This window comes from Zalophus californianus, chromosome 9 (assembly GCF_009762305.2).
Source record: "Zalophus californianus isolate mZalCal1 chromosome 9, mZalCal1.pri.v2, whole genome shotgun sequence".
NCBI classification, from domain to species: Eukaryota; Metazoa; Chordata; class Mammalia; order Carnivora; family Otariidae; genus Zalophus; species Zalophus californianus.
Genome location: NC_045603.1, coordinates 37,596,637 through 37,616,986, shown reverse-complemented (window position 1 = coordinate 37,616,986; position 20,350 = coordinate 37,596,637). Strand labels below are relative to the sequence as shown.

General features: G+C 36.9%; 1 protein-coding gene across 1 annotated transcript in view; it reads left to right on the top strand.

Annotated features, from left to right (window-relative positions):
- ACSS3 (acyl-CoA synthetase short chain family member 3) overlaps positions 1–20,350 on the top strand; it is a 145,074-nt gene that overhangs the window by 67,889 nt on the left and 56,835 nt on the right. The window contains exon 8 of the mRNA XM_027592708.2: positions 17,194–17,345. Coding sequence (XP_027448509.1) covers positions 17,194–17,345 — 152 coding nt within the window. The remainder of the gene's footprint in view (positions 1–17,193; positions 17,346–20,350) is intronic.

Here is a 20,350-nt window from a genome sequence, read left to right as displayed (position 1 = left end):
GAGCTGAGTGTACTGTTTTGATATTATCTGTTCCTATCTAGTAGGCCGTGAGACCCTCAAGAACCAGTCTTCCAGCACGTGCATAGCACACACTAAACACTCAGTGAATGCTCATGAAACTAAATTGAGCTCTACTCCTCTGTTCTCCCATCTCTCTGACAGCTTGACCTCCTTTCCTCTCTTGGTTTCTCATACTTTGGTCCTAAACATTGGGGCTTATAGGGGTATTAATTCTTAGCCTTCTTTTCTCATTCTGCTTATATTTTTGGGGTAATCTCCATGTAGTTGGATTTAGTAGTACTAGTTAAACCAGGACTTCCAAGTACTCCTATTTCTGTATCAGATCTTCCTGATGAGCACCAACTTATTGTTAGCCCATCTTTGGATGGCCCATACACATCTTATGCTCAAGATGACACGAATTGAACTCACCATCTCCATTCTTCCCTGCAAAATTCATTTTCTTTCCACATACTTTCCATGTACTTTGTAGTTTTTTAATTTTTTGTGCATCTACCCAGTCATCCAAACTAAGAATTGAGGAGTGATTCTAATTTCATGATCTTTACATGTCACACCCTATCACTCATTACATTTTGTTGAATTTATATTTTAGTACCTATCAAAAGTGTCCTCTCTTTTCCATGCTTCCTGCCATATATTCAGAGCTGATATTCAGCTGGCATGCATAAGTACGTTGTTAATTGGTGTATATTCTGCGTTTGGCTTCTGATCTGACTTGTGCCTGTGCTCTCTGGTTGTGTATTTCAGGTTATCATCTGATAATCAGTCTAGAGCACGTTCTAACAGCTGCTTCTGCCTTTAAGCGTCCTTCCAGGCTACCTCTACTCTCCCTCCAATCTCTGAGCTTTAACCACATATAATTACATGTCTAAAATGCAAAAGCCAACATAGAACTTTGTTGCTTAAAATCCTTCAAAGGATTGAGTTCTGCTTTTGCAAAGATGAAGATGACATACTTTCCTCTATTCCTCCCTCTAATTAGAACTAAAAGTCACAAGCGTGTCTAGAACAAACATGAAAAGGCTGAAGGGTGGACAGAAGAAGGGAAACTGGCGTTAGGGACCTTGGGACCCAAGGATCAACATGGTGATAAGATCCTGGGTTTTTTTTTTCCTGCATATATCCTAGATTTGCTGCTGAAAAAGCTGGCAACCCAGAAATGCCAATGATAACAACGAAAAAACTAAACCAAAAACTAAACAAACAAAAAACTAAAAAAGAAAAAAAAAAGAAGCATGATCTCTTAAGCCAAAGAAGTAGGAAAGGGACAGCCTAAATAAAACATAAAACTTTAGATGGCTCTACTCTAGGCAGACACCACAGAAAAATCCATGCTGTCTCTCCCTGCACCCCCTCCCCCCACAACAGCAAAAGCTGAGTTTAGACTTCCACATTTGTCTGGTTGTAAGGAGGAGCGGTAACCCTCCATCTTCCCATAGGGGTGTCCCAGAAGTTCAACTAGGGAGCCAAGACTTTCATCCCTGCCTAGTAGTAATGAGGACCCCTCAAACTTGCAGTGACAGTGAAACCCATAGGGGTCTGGACTTTTACCTCCTCCCATCAGTAATGAGGTACCCCTCTCACTCCCCATTGGGGTGGTGTCAGAGAAGGCCATGCAGGGAGCAGTAACAGGACACTCTTACCACCCCCCCTCCCCAGCCAGGGAGTTATCAGTGGAAACCCACTGTTGAAAATGGAACCCAACCAGTTGCAATGAGAAGCATTCTCCCAGTTGGGTATCAGTGGAGGCCAAATGAAGAATCTGGATAAAAAGTTTAATTCAAAAATTAAAAGAAATAGAAAACCTTCAAAGAACTCTTGTCTCTTAAAAAAAAACATAATTTAAACCCATTTGCCTAATACACGTGATTGATAGTCATCTGCCCTTTGCCTATATTTAAAGTCTTATCTCTGGTTCCTGGCCTCTGACTCAACTTTCCACTTAAAAATCCTGTAATATGGGCACTTACATGAGCAGAACTGGAAGCGATTGCGTTGTTCCTGATAGTAAAATTCCACTTTTGTCCTGATCATGTTGCAGACTGATGCTTTTTCTTAAGGGAGCAAGTTAAATATCATCTCTCTGGTATTTCCTTTGCTTTCCTCAGGCTGATTGAAGTGTTCTCTGTGCTTCCGTTATACCATCTAGATTCCTCTGATCTTGTAGATTCCGTGCTATGATACTGGAAACTCTGAGGACAGGGGATGTTTGTCATTTCTGTGCCCACCTCCCCCCCCCCCCCGGGGCCTGGCACAGTGCCTTCCAGGTAGTAGGTAAAATTTGTTGTGTAAATGAACCATTGCTCAGGGGATTAATTGACAACTTGAACGTGCAAAATATAGGGAAAAAACTGGCTTGCTTGATTAATTAAAACAAAATTAAAATAAACTGAAGATGAGTTCTGTCTTGTCACCAGGCCAGCAAGTGAAAAAAATATTTAGGAACCTCTGCAAAATGATCATCCCATTTGTCCCCCAATTTTAGGTGTATTACCAAATTAATAATATTTTATTTTAGTCTGATTATTGGTTTTTTTTTTTTAGGAAGCTGAAATCTCCCATTAAAAAATTAAAAATACATTCTTTTTATAGTGACTAGATAACAGATCCTTCATGAACTTCTCATAGGATTAACTTTTCTAAAGAGAAATAAAATCATATACAGCTCAGTATGTTCAAAGTTTTATTTTCATTTTTAATGAATTACAGCATTTCAAAGCTGTAAGGTAGATAGTGAATTGGTGAGTGTGATGATATTTTTACATAATGATGAATTTTGATTTAATAAAAATTGATGTTCTGAAGTACTATTTCGTTGTGTGCTCAAGTCATCTAGAGTTCATAAAACATCTCCCTTTTTTTAAAAAGATTTTATTTATTCATTTGAGACAGAGACAGAGAGAGAGAGAGCATGAGCAGGGAGAGAGGCAGAGGGAGAGGGAGAAGCAGGCTCCCTGCTGAGCCAGGAGCCCGAGGTGGGGCTCGATCCCAGGACGCTGGGATCATGACCTGGGCCGAAGGCAGACGCTTAACCATCTGAGCCACCCAGGTGCCCCATAAAACATATCTTATTGAGTGTAAATGGTCATGATATTTTATGAATGAATAATAAATGAATCCTTTTTCTCAGCAAAGATAATTTTTTTATATTCTGGAATTTAATACACATCTATAACTATATCGGCTGAAAAAACTCAAAAGTGGTTATAACTAAGTTGGAAAATCAGTTTAACTTCTAGACACTCACCTGAAACAATGTGTGTTTCAACATGAACGCATGAAGTGGAAAATACGATTTTTGTTTCTGCCATAGAGGACACATAGCTCTGCATCTGCAGGCTGAAAACATTGGAAATCCTGGTTGTCTGCTTTGGCTTTAGCTTCTTGAGGATTACCAAGTTTGTAACACACTTCTATTTCTTTCATTAAAACAGACAGACAACAACCAAAAAATAATCCCACAAAAATTTTCAATTCCCTAATCCCCTTTGCAGTTAGAACACTCTCTTCATCTTGGAAGGCTTGCCTTACTCTATGGTCCTCTCTCGTTGGCATCTGTCACCATCATTCCATTATAACAGCTTTTGATAATTTCCCTGGCTGTCTTTATTTTTCCAAATGCTAATGGGGGCATTTTCAGTCCTAATTATTCTTGGCTTGTCAACCCTTGAAAGTTGTTGAATCGCTCTCTTCCCTTCTCAGGCATAGCCTGTTTTCCTGAAGTTGTTCTAATGCTCATTCCTGCTATAGGAATTTGTCCATTTGTTGTCTGAAATATATTCCTCAGCTCAAGTGTCTCTTCCTCTTGGAAGCCCTCCTTGACCTCTCTCACTAGGTCAGATCTTGTCCTCATGATCTCATAAGTGCCTTAGGTTTTTCCTCCCTGGCTTGTGTCCCAGATCCAGTTTCATGTTACTTTATAGGCCCCTTTGATTTGCTTATTTGCCCCTGTTTATTCCAAACTCTGAGAGGAAATAGATCATTTTAGTGTTTTCTCACCATCAATTCTCAGCTACTGGTTTAAAAAAAAAAAAAAGTATAGGGGTGCCTGGGTGGCCCAGTTTGTTAGGCATCTGCCTTTGACTTGGGTCACGATCTCCAGGTCCTTGGATCGAGCCCCGCGTCGGGCTTCCTACTCAGAGGGGAGCCTGCTTCTCTCTCTCTCTCTCTCAAATAAATAACCAAAATCTTAAAAAAAAATATATATATATATATACACATTAATACATATATTTCATATGTAGTCATTTATAACATAAGCATTATTTCTCTTGAATTTTGGTCCAGTGCCAGTTGAGAAATACACAAAAACCTGGAACGAGTGTGTAATAGGTAATAGGTGTCCTTTGCTTTGCTCTTGACATGTGTGTTTGGTTCCAGTAAATATTTGTTAAATAAATGCCTGGATGAAGATATCAGAAAAAAAACCAATAACTTGATTTTGTAAGTAAAGGCTTTCTTCTCATATGAAGGAATTTGTAATTCTAGTTATCTTTACCAGAAAATTGCATGAACAACTTAAGTAATAGGTTATATTTTTTTTAATAAGCAGAGACTTACTATTATTCATTGAACTGGACATATTTAAAGTATGCAATTCTAGAAGCCAATTTAGACTGACCAGTTAAAATATGCAAACCAGTTCTGAACAATTCAGTCCTTATTTTTGAGAGGAAGAAAATAAACAGTGCCTTTTCAGAAATTTACTTTTTTTTTTTTTTAAAGATTTTATTTATTTATTTGAGAGAGAGAATGAGAGAGAGAGAGCACATCAGAGGGGATAGGTTCAGAGGGAGAAGCAGACTCCCTGCCGAGCAGGGAGCCCGATGTGGGACTCGATCCTGGGACTCCAGGATCATGACCTGAGCCGAAGGCAGTCGCTTAACCAACTGAGCCACCCAGGCGCCCTCAGAAATTTACTTTATTAATGGAGCACTGATTCCAACAGACCTAACCCCAACAACATACAGACCAAGACATATTTGGTATACAGGGTGGTCAGAGGAGAAATGAAACAAACAATACTTTAATCTAGGGACTTCAAGGTAGAAACAAATTTAGCAACCTGGTATGTATGCATAGACCCATGTATGTGTTGATAAATGATGGTTATACTCAGACATGCTTTTTGGCTTCTTTCTTCTGTTTTGTATTTGTCCCCTTTTACAAAAAGCCTGTTATCTGCAGAATCAAAACCCAACATTTTTTCTCAAGGTAAAGAAATCTGGCCGGGCCCTCTTTCTCCTTATCTTTGCTTGGGTACCAATGTGCAGTGTGTACCTTGGGCACACATTTCAATTATATAATACAGTGGAACCCAGGCTTATATAATGGCAACAATGTGGCTAAGCAAGAAATCAACTTACTTGAAAAACATCTCCCCATTATAGTCCTTCATGAGCCTTTTTATTTCTGAAGCGTCCATTACATTGTCTGCCCTTTCTGATTTAATTTATTTGAGTCTTCTCAGTACACCTAAAGATTGATCAATTTTATCTTCTCAAACAGCTCTTAGTTTTTTTTTTCTATTGTTTTTATTCTCTGTGTGATTTATTTCTACTCTAGTCTTTATTATTTCCTTGTTTCTGCTAACTTTGGTCTTATTTGTTCTTTATCTAGTTCCTTGAGATGTAAAATTAGTTCATTTATTTGAGATCTTTCTCTCTTTTTTTAATGTCAGGGTTTATTGTTATAAACTTAACCTCTTAGTATCCCTTTTGCTGCATCCCCTAAGTTTTGGTATGTTGTGTTTTCATTTTTATTTGTCTTGAGATACTTCTAAAATTCTTTTTGATTTCATTATTGACCCAATGGTTGTTCAAGAGTGTGTTGTTTCCACATATTTATGAATTTTACTGTTTTCTTACTATTATTGATTTGTAGTTTCATTCCATTGTGGTCAGAAAAGATCCTTGGAATGATTTCTATTTTCTTAAATTTGTTAAGACTTGTTCTGTGGCCTAACATGTGATCTATGCTGGAGAATGTTTTCAGTGCCCTTGAGAAGAGTGTATGTTTCTTTGCTGTTGGGTGGAAAGATGTTGATCAAGGTGTACAAAGTTTCAGTTATTCAAGATGAGTAAGTTCTGGAAATCCAAAGTATAGCAACACGACTATAGTTTAAAATATTTTATTGTACGCTTCAAATTTGCAAAGATGATAGATTGCAAGTGTTCTCACCACACACACACACACACACACACACACACAAGAAAAAGAAAATCTTAACTATGTGAAATAAGTATATTAATTAGCTTGATTGTGGTTATTATTTCACAATGTATATACATGTATCAAAACATCAAGTTGTACATTTTAAATAATTTTTATTTAAATTTTTGTCAATTATACTTTAATAAATCTGAGAAAAATTATATAAAACTGTAAATAAAAATATACAAAATATACTAAAATAGGTTTTACCTTAAATAAAAAAAAAGAAAGCTGCTTACTGTTCTTTGGCTAAGTTATTACCTAGGATGGAATGTTAATTACTGGTCACCTTCAGTTTAGCTTTAAGTCATAAACTAGTTGGTGTACTTGATCTTGATATGGCAATTGTCATTTTTATGTAATAACAGTCTCTTTGGAAGTCCTCAGGAATGAAAGCTTGCTCTCATTTTACATTTGTCTGCCTTTCACAAATTGTGCACCTTATAGCAGCAAGCCATTTCAGTAAACTCTTGCTTATGCTCCCTAGATTAACCAGGACAGATGGCTCTCTGTTAATAATTCAATGATTAACTTTGAAGATATGTACTATATTCTGCCTTCTCAGATGATAAATTAGAGGAAGTAGAGGATTTCAGATTCTGAATTGTGATATAAGAGTATGGTCACTGGACTGGTAATATGAATATCTGTGTTATTTGTTTTGCTGTACTTGTATCTACCTATATGACCTTGGGTAAATTAAGTCAACCTCTTTGGGAATCCATTTCTTCATTATTAAAACTAGAAGATTGATACATGTTTTTCCCATTTTGCACGTCTGTGAATCTTCCCCAGATCAATTATGTTTTTTCCTAGAATAAATATATTATTTGGTAATATGTTTTAACTTTTTAATTCTGGAATTCATTTCAACTTATTTTCCTAGAAAGTGATGCGGACTCTTCAAATGCATTTACTGAAGGTTTCATTCAAAATTAGTGAAAAATGTTCACGTTTGAGAGGAAGGACAGCAGGTTAAGACTTCCAGAGAATAATTCCTGAAACTTCTACCTATTAATTGTTTGGCCTCAGATAAGTTACTTAACTGCTCTCAACCTCAGTTTTCTCATCTATAAATATCAATATTAATAGTACTTTTCTTATATATCATGAAATTGGTTAATCCATGAAAAGCCCTTAGAATAGTTGCCAGGATAAATAAGCTACTGTTATTATCCAAACATGTGGGTTTATTCTTTACCAGAATAAAATTCTACAATATGAACACCAACCAGTCATTCCCATGCAATCCAGCCATCGTAACGCTTGAATTTTCAGAGGCTCCATGTTTCTTCTTTCAAAGTCTGTCCTCGTAACTCTGCAGCAGTCTTCAGAACACTAATGGCAGCTCCCTTTAGAGCCCATTAATTCTCTTCTAAGAGCCAGGCAGAGGAATCAGCACACACGGATGTGTCGATCCTGTTAGTATCAACTTTGAAGAATGAGTAGCGTATATGGAAAATAATGCAGTGATCTGTCCCCACAAGTATCTGTCCTTTCAGAGTAGAACTGGTGAGTGAAGTAAGAGTGGCTGTGAAACCTTTCGTGTGTGAATAAATCAGTACATTTCATGGCTCACCGTTATCCAAACATGTATAATCTTTCGCTTCTATTTTTTGATGGGCTTTATCATTACTACTTTAGAAGCTGTGTATATCTTTGAAGACTTCCGAATATTCAGCTGGATAAGCTCTCCGAGTGCTCTTTTCCTGAAGGAAGAGTTTAGGTATCCCTATCTATTGTTTCTTTATAGAATGATTAGTGTGAAAATGAACGCTACACTTTTCCTTTATTAGCATAGGAATCAGATAAAATAAATGGAATTAGTTTGAAAGTTACAAAGAAATATCACAATATATATATAATTGGTAAAATACATACACATATTTTAGACATCATTATTATCATTTTATATACATGGATCAAAACATTTTCCAGTTTGAAAGTCTTACGTTTGAGAATATTGGAGGATACTACTTTAATTACTTTCAAATTATTTCTGGTCTGAACACTCTTCAGATCATCCACAGTGTATCTTCAGTGCACATATCACCTACTCCTGTACTGCACTGGACCTCTTATCTCCATGAAGACATCCTGTGATGTAGTTTCCACACTTGGACCTTCTGAATTCTTACCCCCTCCAGGGTTTCATTTTAAAAATGTAATTGTTGCTTGCATGTATAGTTATCTTCTTTTTGCAAAAAATTTGCATTTCCCATGCTAACCTGTTTTCTCAAATTTGATGATCCATTTTTGTTTTTAAGGACAGAGATTTGCTTCTTTCAAGCACAGGGATCTGTTACTTCAAGACTAGTAGCCATGATGTTGCTAACTAGTACACTCAAAAGCACACATCAGAGACTTCTCCCCCTCTTACCTAATAGAAAATGATTTCCTTCTTTCTTCTTCTTTTTTTATCTAGTATAACAGCAGTGTACTTTTATGTATGTACCGAAGGAGAAAAATGATGACATGGTTATTACTCTGATTCAGGCTATATAATTTGATCTTTTCAATCGGAAAAGATGGCAAAGCTGATGCCAGCATCTTTTAGATTTCTCGCATGACTAATTGTTCAAAGATACTTATTTTCTGAGTTTATTTTTCTCTGTGTGCCTGTGTTTTATGTTGGAGCCAGCAAGTGCAGCTAGTGTCATGGCTCCATCAACAATATTTATTGGTGCCTGTTGTGAGCTCAGTATTTTCTAGGGGTTGATAGAGAAACAGAATAAGTATCAGATACACTCCTTGTCCTGAACACACTGACAAGATAGTCAAAGAATTAAGATGAAAGTAAAGGGCAGAAAGGAAACCAACCAAAACACTGGCTAACTGAGAACTTTCTTACACCGTGTAGAAGATAGGAAACTTTTTTCAGAAGTTATATTGAGCCATTGCCTATGGTAAATACTCTACATTTAATTCTTGCACCTGCTTTGATGCAATTTTCTGATGATGGAACTAAATAAGGATCAAAGAAATCAAATAAGCTGACTTAGGTTACATAGCTGGTAAATGGTCATTTGGATTCCACCGTGGCTCAAAATCTGTCTACCAGCGTCTTAGGGGAAGTTTAGGATTAGAGTAGACCGGGAAAGATTTGTGGATGAAGCAGTACCAGTAATAATAATAGCTACTGTGGACTGGGTGTTGGGTGATAGGAACTCTACTAAGCATGGTCTTAACTATTTCTATCAATACACCCATGGGATAAATATTTTGAGTCCCTACTTACAGCTATAGAAACTGAAGATCAGAGACATTAAGTAACTTTACCAGTGGTACAGGAGTGACAGAGTTGGAATTTGAAACAAAGTTCTCTGGCTCCAAAAGCAGTGCGCTCTACCCATTATTTAGAGATGAACAATTGGGAAATTACTGAGTAGCGCCAGCTAGTGGCCAGAACCAGTGTATCAGTGATCTTTAAGGAAAGGGCAGGATATTAGGGTGTCAGGTGGATATCGTAAGATAAAGCTCAATAGGAGGTTGAAAATAGCTCTGCTGTCTTCAGCTAGGACAACCAATGTAATGGTGGTTACCAACTGAACTGTGGTCGTTCCTACTTGTGGAGGGGAAAAGAGCATTTTTAGTCTTGGTAATGTCAATTCTAAAGCTGCTCCTCAGACATTTGTATGATATTGGGAAGGTAAGTTTCGAAACTCAGAAAACCTTTCAGAATTTGAGGATGTAGAAGAGTTAATAATTTAAGTCCCTGAGGTGATTAAGATACTCAGAGGTAAAGATTACAAAAGGGAAGCTATAATAACTGAGAAGGAAAAATCAGTGAGACAGTGGGAGGATTGGAAAGACAGTCTCGTGAAGCGGAGGGGGGTTTTCCAGAAGAGGGGGGATCAGCAGTGCCAATTGCTTCCGAAGGAGGTCTGGGAAGACAACAACTGAAGAGAGTTTTTGCAAATCAGGTATCATTAGTCAGCAATGCCATAGGAAGGTCTGTGTGTTTGTTTTGTTTTTGAACGTGGGGGAAATATGAGCATGTTTGAAGGTGATTTTAGGTAAATTATTGGACGATATGGAGTAGCCAGGCTTTGTACACCCCCAGGTTGAATTGCAGCGTCCATACAGAATAGCCACACTTCACTTCCTGGGCAGAAATCTGCTAGTGTAATAAAAGCAAGAGGCCATTTCATTTCTCTGCTTACAGCAAAGTCTAACTACTCACTCTGAGTAAAGAAAACCTGAGTTTGTCCCTCTAGTGCAGATAGCAGTGATGGCTCCTCAGTGTGGAGGAATTCAGAGGTAATCGCTCTCCTGCTTGAAGCCATGAGCTACCAGCTATCCTAGTGATAAATGCTCTCTGTGACTGCTGAGAGGGGTAAATATGTCAGAGTCCCTCGTTAGCTCAGCACTGGGTCTGCAGAATTATCAATTCCAGTGCTCTGCCTCATTTACTTGGCATTAACACTTTCAGAGGTAAGCATCTTTTTAGTGGAACAGATGGACTCTTATGACCTGGGTGGAAGCAACGGCTAATTCATTGGAGGGTAACCTCATCACAAGGCCCCATATGGTCGACTCTCAGCAATCTGGGAGAAAGCAGGGGAAGAACCAAACCAGAAGGGCTAACACTCTTTCTCTCTCTTTTTTTAATTCAGCTTTGTTGAAGTATAATGGACAAAATTGTAGGATATTAAAAGTGTGTATCATGTCATCTTTAATTTCTTTCACCAGTGTTTTATGGTTTCCGGAGTACAGGTCTTTCACCTCTTTGGTTATGTTCATCCCTAGGTATTTTATTCTTTTTGGTGCAATTGTAAATGGAGTGTTTATCTTAATTTCTCTTTCTGCTACTTCGTTATTAATGTAGAGAAATGCCACTGATATCTGGGTATTAATTTTGTATCCTACAACTTTACTGAATTCATTTGCTACTTCTAATAGTTTTTTGGTAGAGTCTGTATATGTACATATAGTGTCATGTCATCTGCAAAGAGTGACAGTTTAACTTCTTCCTTACCAATATGGATGCCAAGCTGTTTCCCAGAGCCAGACAAAATCTTTGAAGAGATTCCTCTGTTGGGGAGGCTCTCATATGCCTAGAAACCTTGGTTATGGACTCCTTTTCAGAATCTGATCATATTGACTTACCTCCCTAGGAAAATGAATATATGCACATTAAAAAAAATCAGAATACTCATACACTTGACCTGAAGTCTGGTCAGAAACCCTTCATCTAAAAGATTAGATATAATCCTTTTGAGCAGTGATACAACCAAACAAAACCCTCAAACTGAAATTTAGCTTTCAGAAGTCTCTGGCAAAAAAACAGGAAGAGTGGCTGGCCTGGGGCTTTTCTTTTTGACTTTGGAGAAAGGATAATTGTATTCAGGGTGCTATGTCCTATAAATCGTAATATATATGTACAGTCTGGAGTCTAGTTTATAGAGCAAGACATAAAGAATGAGGCAATTCTCCCCAATTATTTTCTCAGTGTATGGTCCCCTATAGTCAGATTCCAGTTATCAGTATATTTTTTATTAATACTTGGGCAGGTGGGAAAAGGCTAGTGTTGAGTTCTAGGCTCATCCTCTAAGGTAATGAGGCAGGTGGTATTGCCTAGGCTCAGGTAATGCCTAGTATCTAAGGATATGAGGCAGGTAATATTATCTAGCCTCAGGTAATGCCTAATATCTAAGGACTATGCATTGGTTCTCAACCCTGGCTGCGGATTAGAATTACTTAGGGGGCACATGAAACATAACAATACCAGGCCTAATTTAAAGCAAATTGGATCAGACTCTCTGGGAGTAGGGAACAGACATTGGTAACCTTTCAAAAGCATTCTAAGTGGGGCGTCTGGGTGGCTTACTCAGTTAAGCGTCTGCCTTCGGCTCAGGTCATGATCCCAGGGTCTTGGGATGGAGCCCTAAGTTGGGCTCCCTGCTAAGCTGGAAGTCTGTTTCTCCCTCCCTCCCTGTCCGTTCCCTCCCCTTGCTCATGCTCTCTCTCTCAAATAAATAAAATCTTTAAAATAAAATAAAGCATCCCACACAACTCTAATCTACATTTAGGGTTGACACTCATGGGATTGAATCAAATTAGATGGTGGTATGGTTAAGATAAGGGAAAAAGCAAGGTGGCCACATATCCCCACAGGTGAGGACCATGGAATTATGGGAAATCTCTAGCAAATATTCAATGAAGGGAGTTGATATAAATTTTTAGTTATCAATTGTATTTATAAGCAAGTTTTTACTCCTTTAGAGGGTATCTGCTATAGTATCCTAGATCTGAAGGTCTTAAGGCATAGAGCAGTTCTCTCATAGGGCTTTTTTTTTAAATTTTATTTATTTATTTTTATTTTAAAATTTTTATTTTTATTTATTTTATTTTTTAATATTTTTTATATTCTGGATACAAGCCCTTAAGTGGCAATAACGTTTTCAAGATTGGAACAAGATAATGTGAGTTATTGAGAGAGGAACTTTAGGGAAGAAAAAGTCCATTTTTAAAAGAGGCTGTAGGGCGCCTGGGTGGCTCAGTTGGTTAAGTGACTGCCTTCGGCTCAGGTCATGATCCCACGGTCCTGGGATCGAGTCCCATATCGGGCTCCCTGCTCAGCAGGGAGTCTGCTTCTCCCTCTGACCCTCTTCCCTTTCATGCTCTCTATCTTTCATTCTGTCTCTCAAATAAATAAATAAAATCTTTTAAAAATAAATAAAAAATAAAAGAGGCTGTACACTCATTTGATTCATAACTCAAAACTCACAAAAGGGTAAAGAGTGCAAATCTCACTGTCCTCTGTTCCCCGCTGTTCAATTTCTCTGACTTGGAAGCAGTCAGCAGTCTTCTGTGTCTGATAGTTCATTCTTACACAAGCAATGCCCCCCTCCTTTATTTTCATACAAATGGCATCGTCCAAATGATAGGCACGCTATTCTGCATTTCACTTTTCTTTCACTAAATATTATATCCTGGGGAACTGCTTATGTCTTAACAAGTCTCAAGTTTAGATGATGCATGTTCAAACTTTCATCCCTCGGTAAAGACACAAGGCATGTAATAGAGATTCAACAGATGCTATTGCCAGTTTCATCCCACTTCCAAAATAAACAAGCCAGCACTGCCTCACCTGTCTGCCGAAATTAAATTCCGAACTAGTCTATAAGGGATGTTGCTGTCTTCACCTGAGAACTGCAGTACAAACATGCCTTCGGTGATATTCTCAAAAGTAGTGTTCAAAGAGACCAGATGTATTTTTAATCCTGCCACAAAAAGAGGCAGAAACCTCAGTTAACTTGGAAATTGTTATGTCAAAATCCAAGAAACTACAAGTAGCTTTGACACCAAGCCTTTGGATAAACCGAAATCATAGGATTAATAAAGCGAATAATTTTTTTTTGCTCAAAGATCTAACTCAAGTGTTTAAGCTTGTCTTTGTCTTGGTAAGGTGCTGTCTCTCACTACGTTCCAGGGCTGACACTGAACCTCGGTAGGGATTATGTGAGAAGCTGAGACATCACCTCGTTTTCTAACTCATAGTCTATCATCTCTGATTCCTTAAAACTAACACATTGAGTCGTAAGTGGTAGAAAATTATATGTGCAGCTTAATCTTCAGGAATTTATCTGTCTTGGTTTCTTGCTTTGTACCATCGTTAACCACATTATAAATATTAGCAGTTGATGTTTATAAATCTCTGGGGTTAAAACTTCATGATTTGTAACAGCAAAAAGCTTAGAATCTCTGCTTTGCCATCGTAGGGATTGCTTTTTGCTTTTGGTTTCTGGGCAGCAACGGACACTTTAGCCTGTAGTTTTGGCAAAGGGAATAAAAGCAAACGGCAATGACATCGATTGGGGTTTTGAAGGGTTTTTAAGTTATTGCTACCTTTTAGCCACATTACTTCTTTCGGTGTGCATGTTTGTTAAAAATCCCCACAGTTTTAGAATCTTCCTCCTCTTCAGTTGAGTAGTGTTTGGCTGTTGTTCCTCACTGAATATACAAGTTCTGGAATCAGAGTCACTTTCTCCAGGCAACTCAGTGTGGTTAGTGTGTTATTGGTTATTTTTTAAAAAGTACTATAAAGGGATTATATTGCCTGCACGTGCACGCGTGTATGGGGATGTAACAAGCTTGTGTAGGTGCAGGAGGGCAGGGGAGAAGAGTGGTCAATAAAACAGATAAGCCATTGAGTCACTAAATTCTAAAATAGTGAAACATAGCATCGAATAATTCTGCGGGAATGGACAATAAAATGCAAAAATCTGAACCTTACTGAGCTCAACTAACTTACAAATGAATAAGGTGAGATTATATACATGACTTCCTTCAGTGTCCTAATAGGAATGCAACGTTATCATGATTTTTATGCTCAATAAATAGAATATTGATGAAAATGTATTTGGTGTGGGTCAGAATTGCAATACTAATTATTATATTATTTATTAAAAGAATGGTAGAGTTTTTAACTAATATTTCTAATTTTAAGCTGTCATTATCATTAGACATAATTAATTGAAGGCATTGTAAAATACATCAAATTATGTCCTTTATGTAGGTAATCATGGTATAGCATTTTGTTATGACACTAATATCACCCTTTAGTGAGTATATTATCTTTGTCCCATGACACTGGAACTGTAGTGGAATTCAGTTCCAATTGGCTATAAAATATCTTTCTTCAGTGGAGGTCAAACTACTTTAAAATATCATCTCCGTGCTTTTAGCTTATCGAAGAAATATTGGAAAAGTGATTTATTCTTATTTAGTGGGCGAGCAAATGGCAGCATAGACAGGGAAAGTCAATTGTATGAGGTCAGTTAATAAATCATCTTTATGTGGGTGAGATCAAGTTTCCGAAGTCACAATCTAGTACACCAGGAACTGAACAGTGCCTAAGACAGATAGAAAAAGTAAAAGTCAAATGTTTACCTCACTTGGTTCAAAAGAATATACTGGCTGGTTCATTTTAGACTGATGTGCTCAAGGCTTCAAAATTTGTGAGTCAAGTTATGTATATGAGTTGCCAGGTTATATCTGGCAGCTTTTTATACTGTATTAACATGTTGACCTGTATGAGGTGGTAATGTAATAAATTGAAATCAAGTGTTTTGGGATAGTTGTGATAATAAAAATGAATTTCTTGTTGCAATAAATACTTCGGTATTAAAAGAGCAAGAGAAAAAGCAACAGAATATAAGAAAGGGGTTATATTTTAAAAAAAGAAAATATACTTACATTAAAGAATAATAAGCGTTATCATTAAAAAAAAAAGAAAATACAAACTAATAATGCCCTATCCAAGATCCAAGTAGATGTAGATAGTGAATGGAAATTCATGAATAGCTGTGGTCGGCCTCTTCTTATCATCTGTTCATTTATTATTCTCTGTTGGGGGAGATCTCTCAGTTTGCTACTAGCAACTTCTTTCCTCTTTTTACCTTATCAGTATTTCCCAAGTGTGTTTTCCAGAGTATAAGATCCATGAGATATGCATATAGGGGCTGTGGACAGAGAAGTTTAGGAAAGATTACATATAGTAACTATCTTTTGGGAATTCCTAATGTTCTTTAACACTTTAAAGTCTTCAAGAAATGGTCGAAAATCAGAAACCTGTTTTCCTTTTTTTATCCCAACCCCTTCCAAAAGGATTTGACTGTGAAATATATATATGTATATATATATTTTTTAATATATATGTATATATTTTTTAACATATACATATATATTAAAATTTCCAGGCACCTTGCTTTAGAATCAAAAGACAAAGTAGCAGTGATGAGAATGGATTGAGGAATAAGGGGATATAGTTGGGCCAACATAGATTCTATGCAACACTTAGAATTTTTGTAGAATCACTGATTTATGTATGCTATGTTCATTTTCCATTTCAAAGAAACACCTATTAAAAAATGCTTTGGGGGGCTCCTGGATGGCTCAGTCGGTTAAGCAACCGCCTCTTGATTTTGGTTCAGGTCATGATCTCTCAGCGTTGTTAGATCCAGCCCCACATGAGGCTCTGCGCTGAGCATGGAGCCTGATTGGGATTCCCCCCTCCCCTCCCCCTCCCCACGGTGTGCTCGCTCTCTCTCTCTAAAAAAAATAAATAAAAAATGCTTTGTGTCCTTTTGATTACATATTCTATAAAAATTGTTAGATTTTTATTCATGGATTTTCTTCCATTGAATTTGTAAAATATCATTTTGAGGGAAAACATACATTTGGGAATATCTTACTGAAGTTTTTTTAAGTCATAGAAGTTGCTTTCCTTGGAGTGAGGCATTTAATTGAAAAACTCATTGTTCAGAAATCACTGTGATTCCATATTTTTCTCTTTTCCCAAACACTTCGAGAATTGTTGTTGTCACTTATTTTTTTAAGATTTCATTTATTTATTTTTAGAAAGAATGTATGAACTGGGGGAGGGGCAGAGGGAAAGGGAAAAAGGGTACCTCCTGCAGACCACATTGAGCAGGGAGCCCAGTGTGGGGCTCCATCTCATGACCCTGGGATCATGACCTGAGCCAAAATCAGGAGTCCACCGCTTAACCGACTGAGCCATCCAGGCGCCCCTTATTGTTACTTTTAAAAGTAATTATGAAAAAGTGTTCAAGTTAGAAATTCATAGCAATCATATTTGTCATTTAGTCTACCACCCAAAACAAGGTATTTAATTTCTAGGCTAACGGAAGACTGTTTTATATTATTAAATTGAATGTGATATATATTTCCTGTCCTTTATCTCTTGAAACTGAAGAAAGGAACAATTGCAACTTGAAAAGCTTTTAGGATGATGTAATGGAGCAAATGGCCTCTCTGAAGCCTGGGCATTGGGTTTGTTTTATTTATGATAGAAAACGGGGATATTTTAAAACCAAGATTTGTTGAGCACCCCATTTTATCAATACCGCTGTGTTAAATGTATAAGTATTGAACTGTCAATGAAATATGAGACCTTTTACCCAGTGACATTTTAAATGAATCTCCTTGTAGGGGAAGCCTGTGGGAACACCAGATGCTGGTGCTTATTTCCGCGTGCTCGCGGAGCATGGAGTAGCTGCCTTGTTTACAGCGCCGACTGCAATTAGAGCCATCCGTCAACAGGACCCTGGGGCAGCCTTGGGGAAGCAGTACTCTCTGACAAGGTGAACTTGGGATGCACAGGGCAAATTACATTAAAAACTGCAATCAGAATGAATAACTGAACATTATATATTTTTTTGGCACTGCGATACCTCTGTGGAAAGAGCCAGAAGATTCTGGATGTTATCAAGAATGACTGTTCTAAACATAGCTTTGAATTAGTTAGAATTTTAACTATACTATGAATATTTTTTAATACCATATTGTGTTTATTTCAGTTCAGATCTTACCAAAATATTTCTCTTTTTTAAACCACCGTGCTTACATTTTCCTTAAAGTAAAATGCTGACTATGGCTTAAAATGCATTTATACATATATAATAGTATCTGACTGTCTTTTGAAAATAGAATAATATTGTAAATAAAAGGAAAATATTATTTGATCTCATATATAGAGATCAAATGTGAAAATTATGGTCCCAGTTGGTGTTGTTGAAAGAATGGAGGAAATTGTTTTTCTGTTGTTTTGTAATAATAGGCTCTGAATAGTTTGAATATTTTTTACTGGTTTATTGACATCCATTTCAGTTTAATGATATGTATATTTGAAGATAAATATAGCAATTTGTATCTTCAAGGCAGTTTCCAGCATCAGTTCTTTTTGAACTTGTTTGAAATTGGTCCCTGCTCTCATCAACTAAAAGGAGGATTTTGTAGTTTCTTCAAGTCAAAAAAAATGGCTTTGAATGATTGTTTTGAATTTTTTTAAGTTAAATGCCAAGTGTTAGGAATTTTATGTTGTTAAAACCCAAAGAAGGAGTCAAAATAGATATCATATACCGATTGCAGGTGGGAGCAAGAAGCTTTGGGCAGTCAGTGGTTTTGTTTTTGGTTCTTGTCCTTCCGTTTTTCTGTTTTATGAGAAGTTAGATCTGGATTTACATAAAATTTTACCCATAATCTAAAGAATACACTCATTAAAATAAAAGTGTTCATAAAATGAACCTTCCATTACAGTATTTCTACTCACCCTCGGTTTGTCCCTTCATTTACTACCTTTCAATTGTATTTTCTCCATTTCAGCCAAAAGGATAGAAAAGTAGATTTTGTTAAGAACATCTTAGGCTCTGTACAGCCTCTCCATGGCTTAGACAGTTCCGGGAAGTTTTGAAGAAACCGTGATTGTAGTTCTTTGCACCATCTCTTTCCTAACAAATGCATTCTGATTGCAGGGTGTGATGTTGTGTGACCTGCAAGCCAAGGAAGGTCTCTTATTTGCTATATCATCTTCTTTTCCCATTTGTACATGGGTTTTAGATGTTATCCGTTACTTTGAAGGCAGGAACCATTTCTAATTGTATTAACGTAGAAAGCATCCAGTAGTACTGAATGCCTATTAAATCATAACCTTTTTTTCAAACTAATACTAATATGGAGCATGAGATTTTAGTGTAAGAGAAATTGCACTTCAGTTCCCTCTGAGAATGCCCTTCTGTCTTTAGGCACCTAAGTTATTCGTGATGGTGGGCACATATGTTTTTAATAGATATTTAATGACGTAGATGCTTTGGACACCCTCAATTCTTCCAATCACTACCATTAATAAATGCAAACATTTGCTGATTACCTACTATGCTCCAGGTATAAGCAGTTTAAGTTTCTCTCATTCAGTTATCACAATAAGTAGGAATTGTGATTATCCTCATTTTACAAATGAGTAGTATTAGGACCAGAAAGTTTAAGAAACTCTTTGGAAAGAAACTAACTCAGACAATCTGAAAAGGGCCCACATTCTTCACACAGACATATTTTCCTTATGAGAGATAAATTAAGAAACTCACTTGATCCAGAGATTTTTGTCATTCATGGGATAAAAGCAGCTTTTACTTCTTATATATTTCTAGCCTATTCAAATAATAGCTTCACTGAACTTCTGTAATAGATTCTGACTTGTGAACTAATGGGATGTTAGAAGGGACCTCAAAAATCCAACTATCTGATTTTAAAAACAAGGAAACCAGAGTCCAGAAAAGTTAAGTTTGGGTTAAAGACAGAATAAAGACCAGGACTCAAGTCTTTTCACACAACTATACCTTTCGTTTTATATTTATGTTCAAGACATTTCCTACTTACTTAGTGAACTGACATTCACCAGGTATTATAATTGCAGGCTCATGATTGATCTGCAGAGCTTGCTTTCTCTCTTCTCTTATAGGACATTTCAAATGATGAAAATGTGTTTTTCAGATGTGTTACATATCTCATTAAAGATTGTTTTAAAATAAATTTGGAGATTTTCAAAGATTTCCCTCCCCAAAGCAAATTTCAGAAGGCATTCTAAAATAGGGAACTAAGCAGAACTATAAATTCCTTTTATCATAGACGATTAGAAGTCAGAAGAACAAATTAGAGGTCATCTAGCACCAACATCTCATTTGACAATTGAGAAGCTGTTGTCACAAAGAGGTGAAGTGACATGCCCAGGACTACAGAGCTACCCTGCAGCAAAGCTGGGATGAGGCAGTACCATGTGCTATAGTTAAGATTCTCGCTCTGGAGTTAGACACACTGGGTTCAAGTCTGCCATTTACCGGTTGTGTGACCTCAAGAAAGTTACATAGCCTCTCTGTTGTTTTTGCTGTTTTTCTTTTTTCGCTCTCCCTCCTCCTCCTTCTTCCAGAACATAAGTATAGTAATATTACAAGAATATAATGAAATTAAAAGGCATATTATCCATGTAAAACACTTGGAACACTGCTTAACATAGACTGTCATCGCTCTTACCATTATTATTATTTTGCTTTCTAATATACTGCTCTTCTTCCTCACATGATGGTGATTTATTTTCCCATGATCTGCTAGTTCAATCTCAATCAAGTTAGAAAAATTCAGTTCTGCTACTTCCATTCAAGGTATCAAAGTCCCTAATACTCAGATGCAGCCCTTCTTTTGCAGTTGCATAATAATGAGGGATAATGCAAAAAAGAAAAAGCAGAGCACCAGAGATGAGCTCAAAAATAAACATATCTGCGGATTGGAAATAGAATCGATCTGCAAAGTAGTAGGC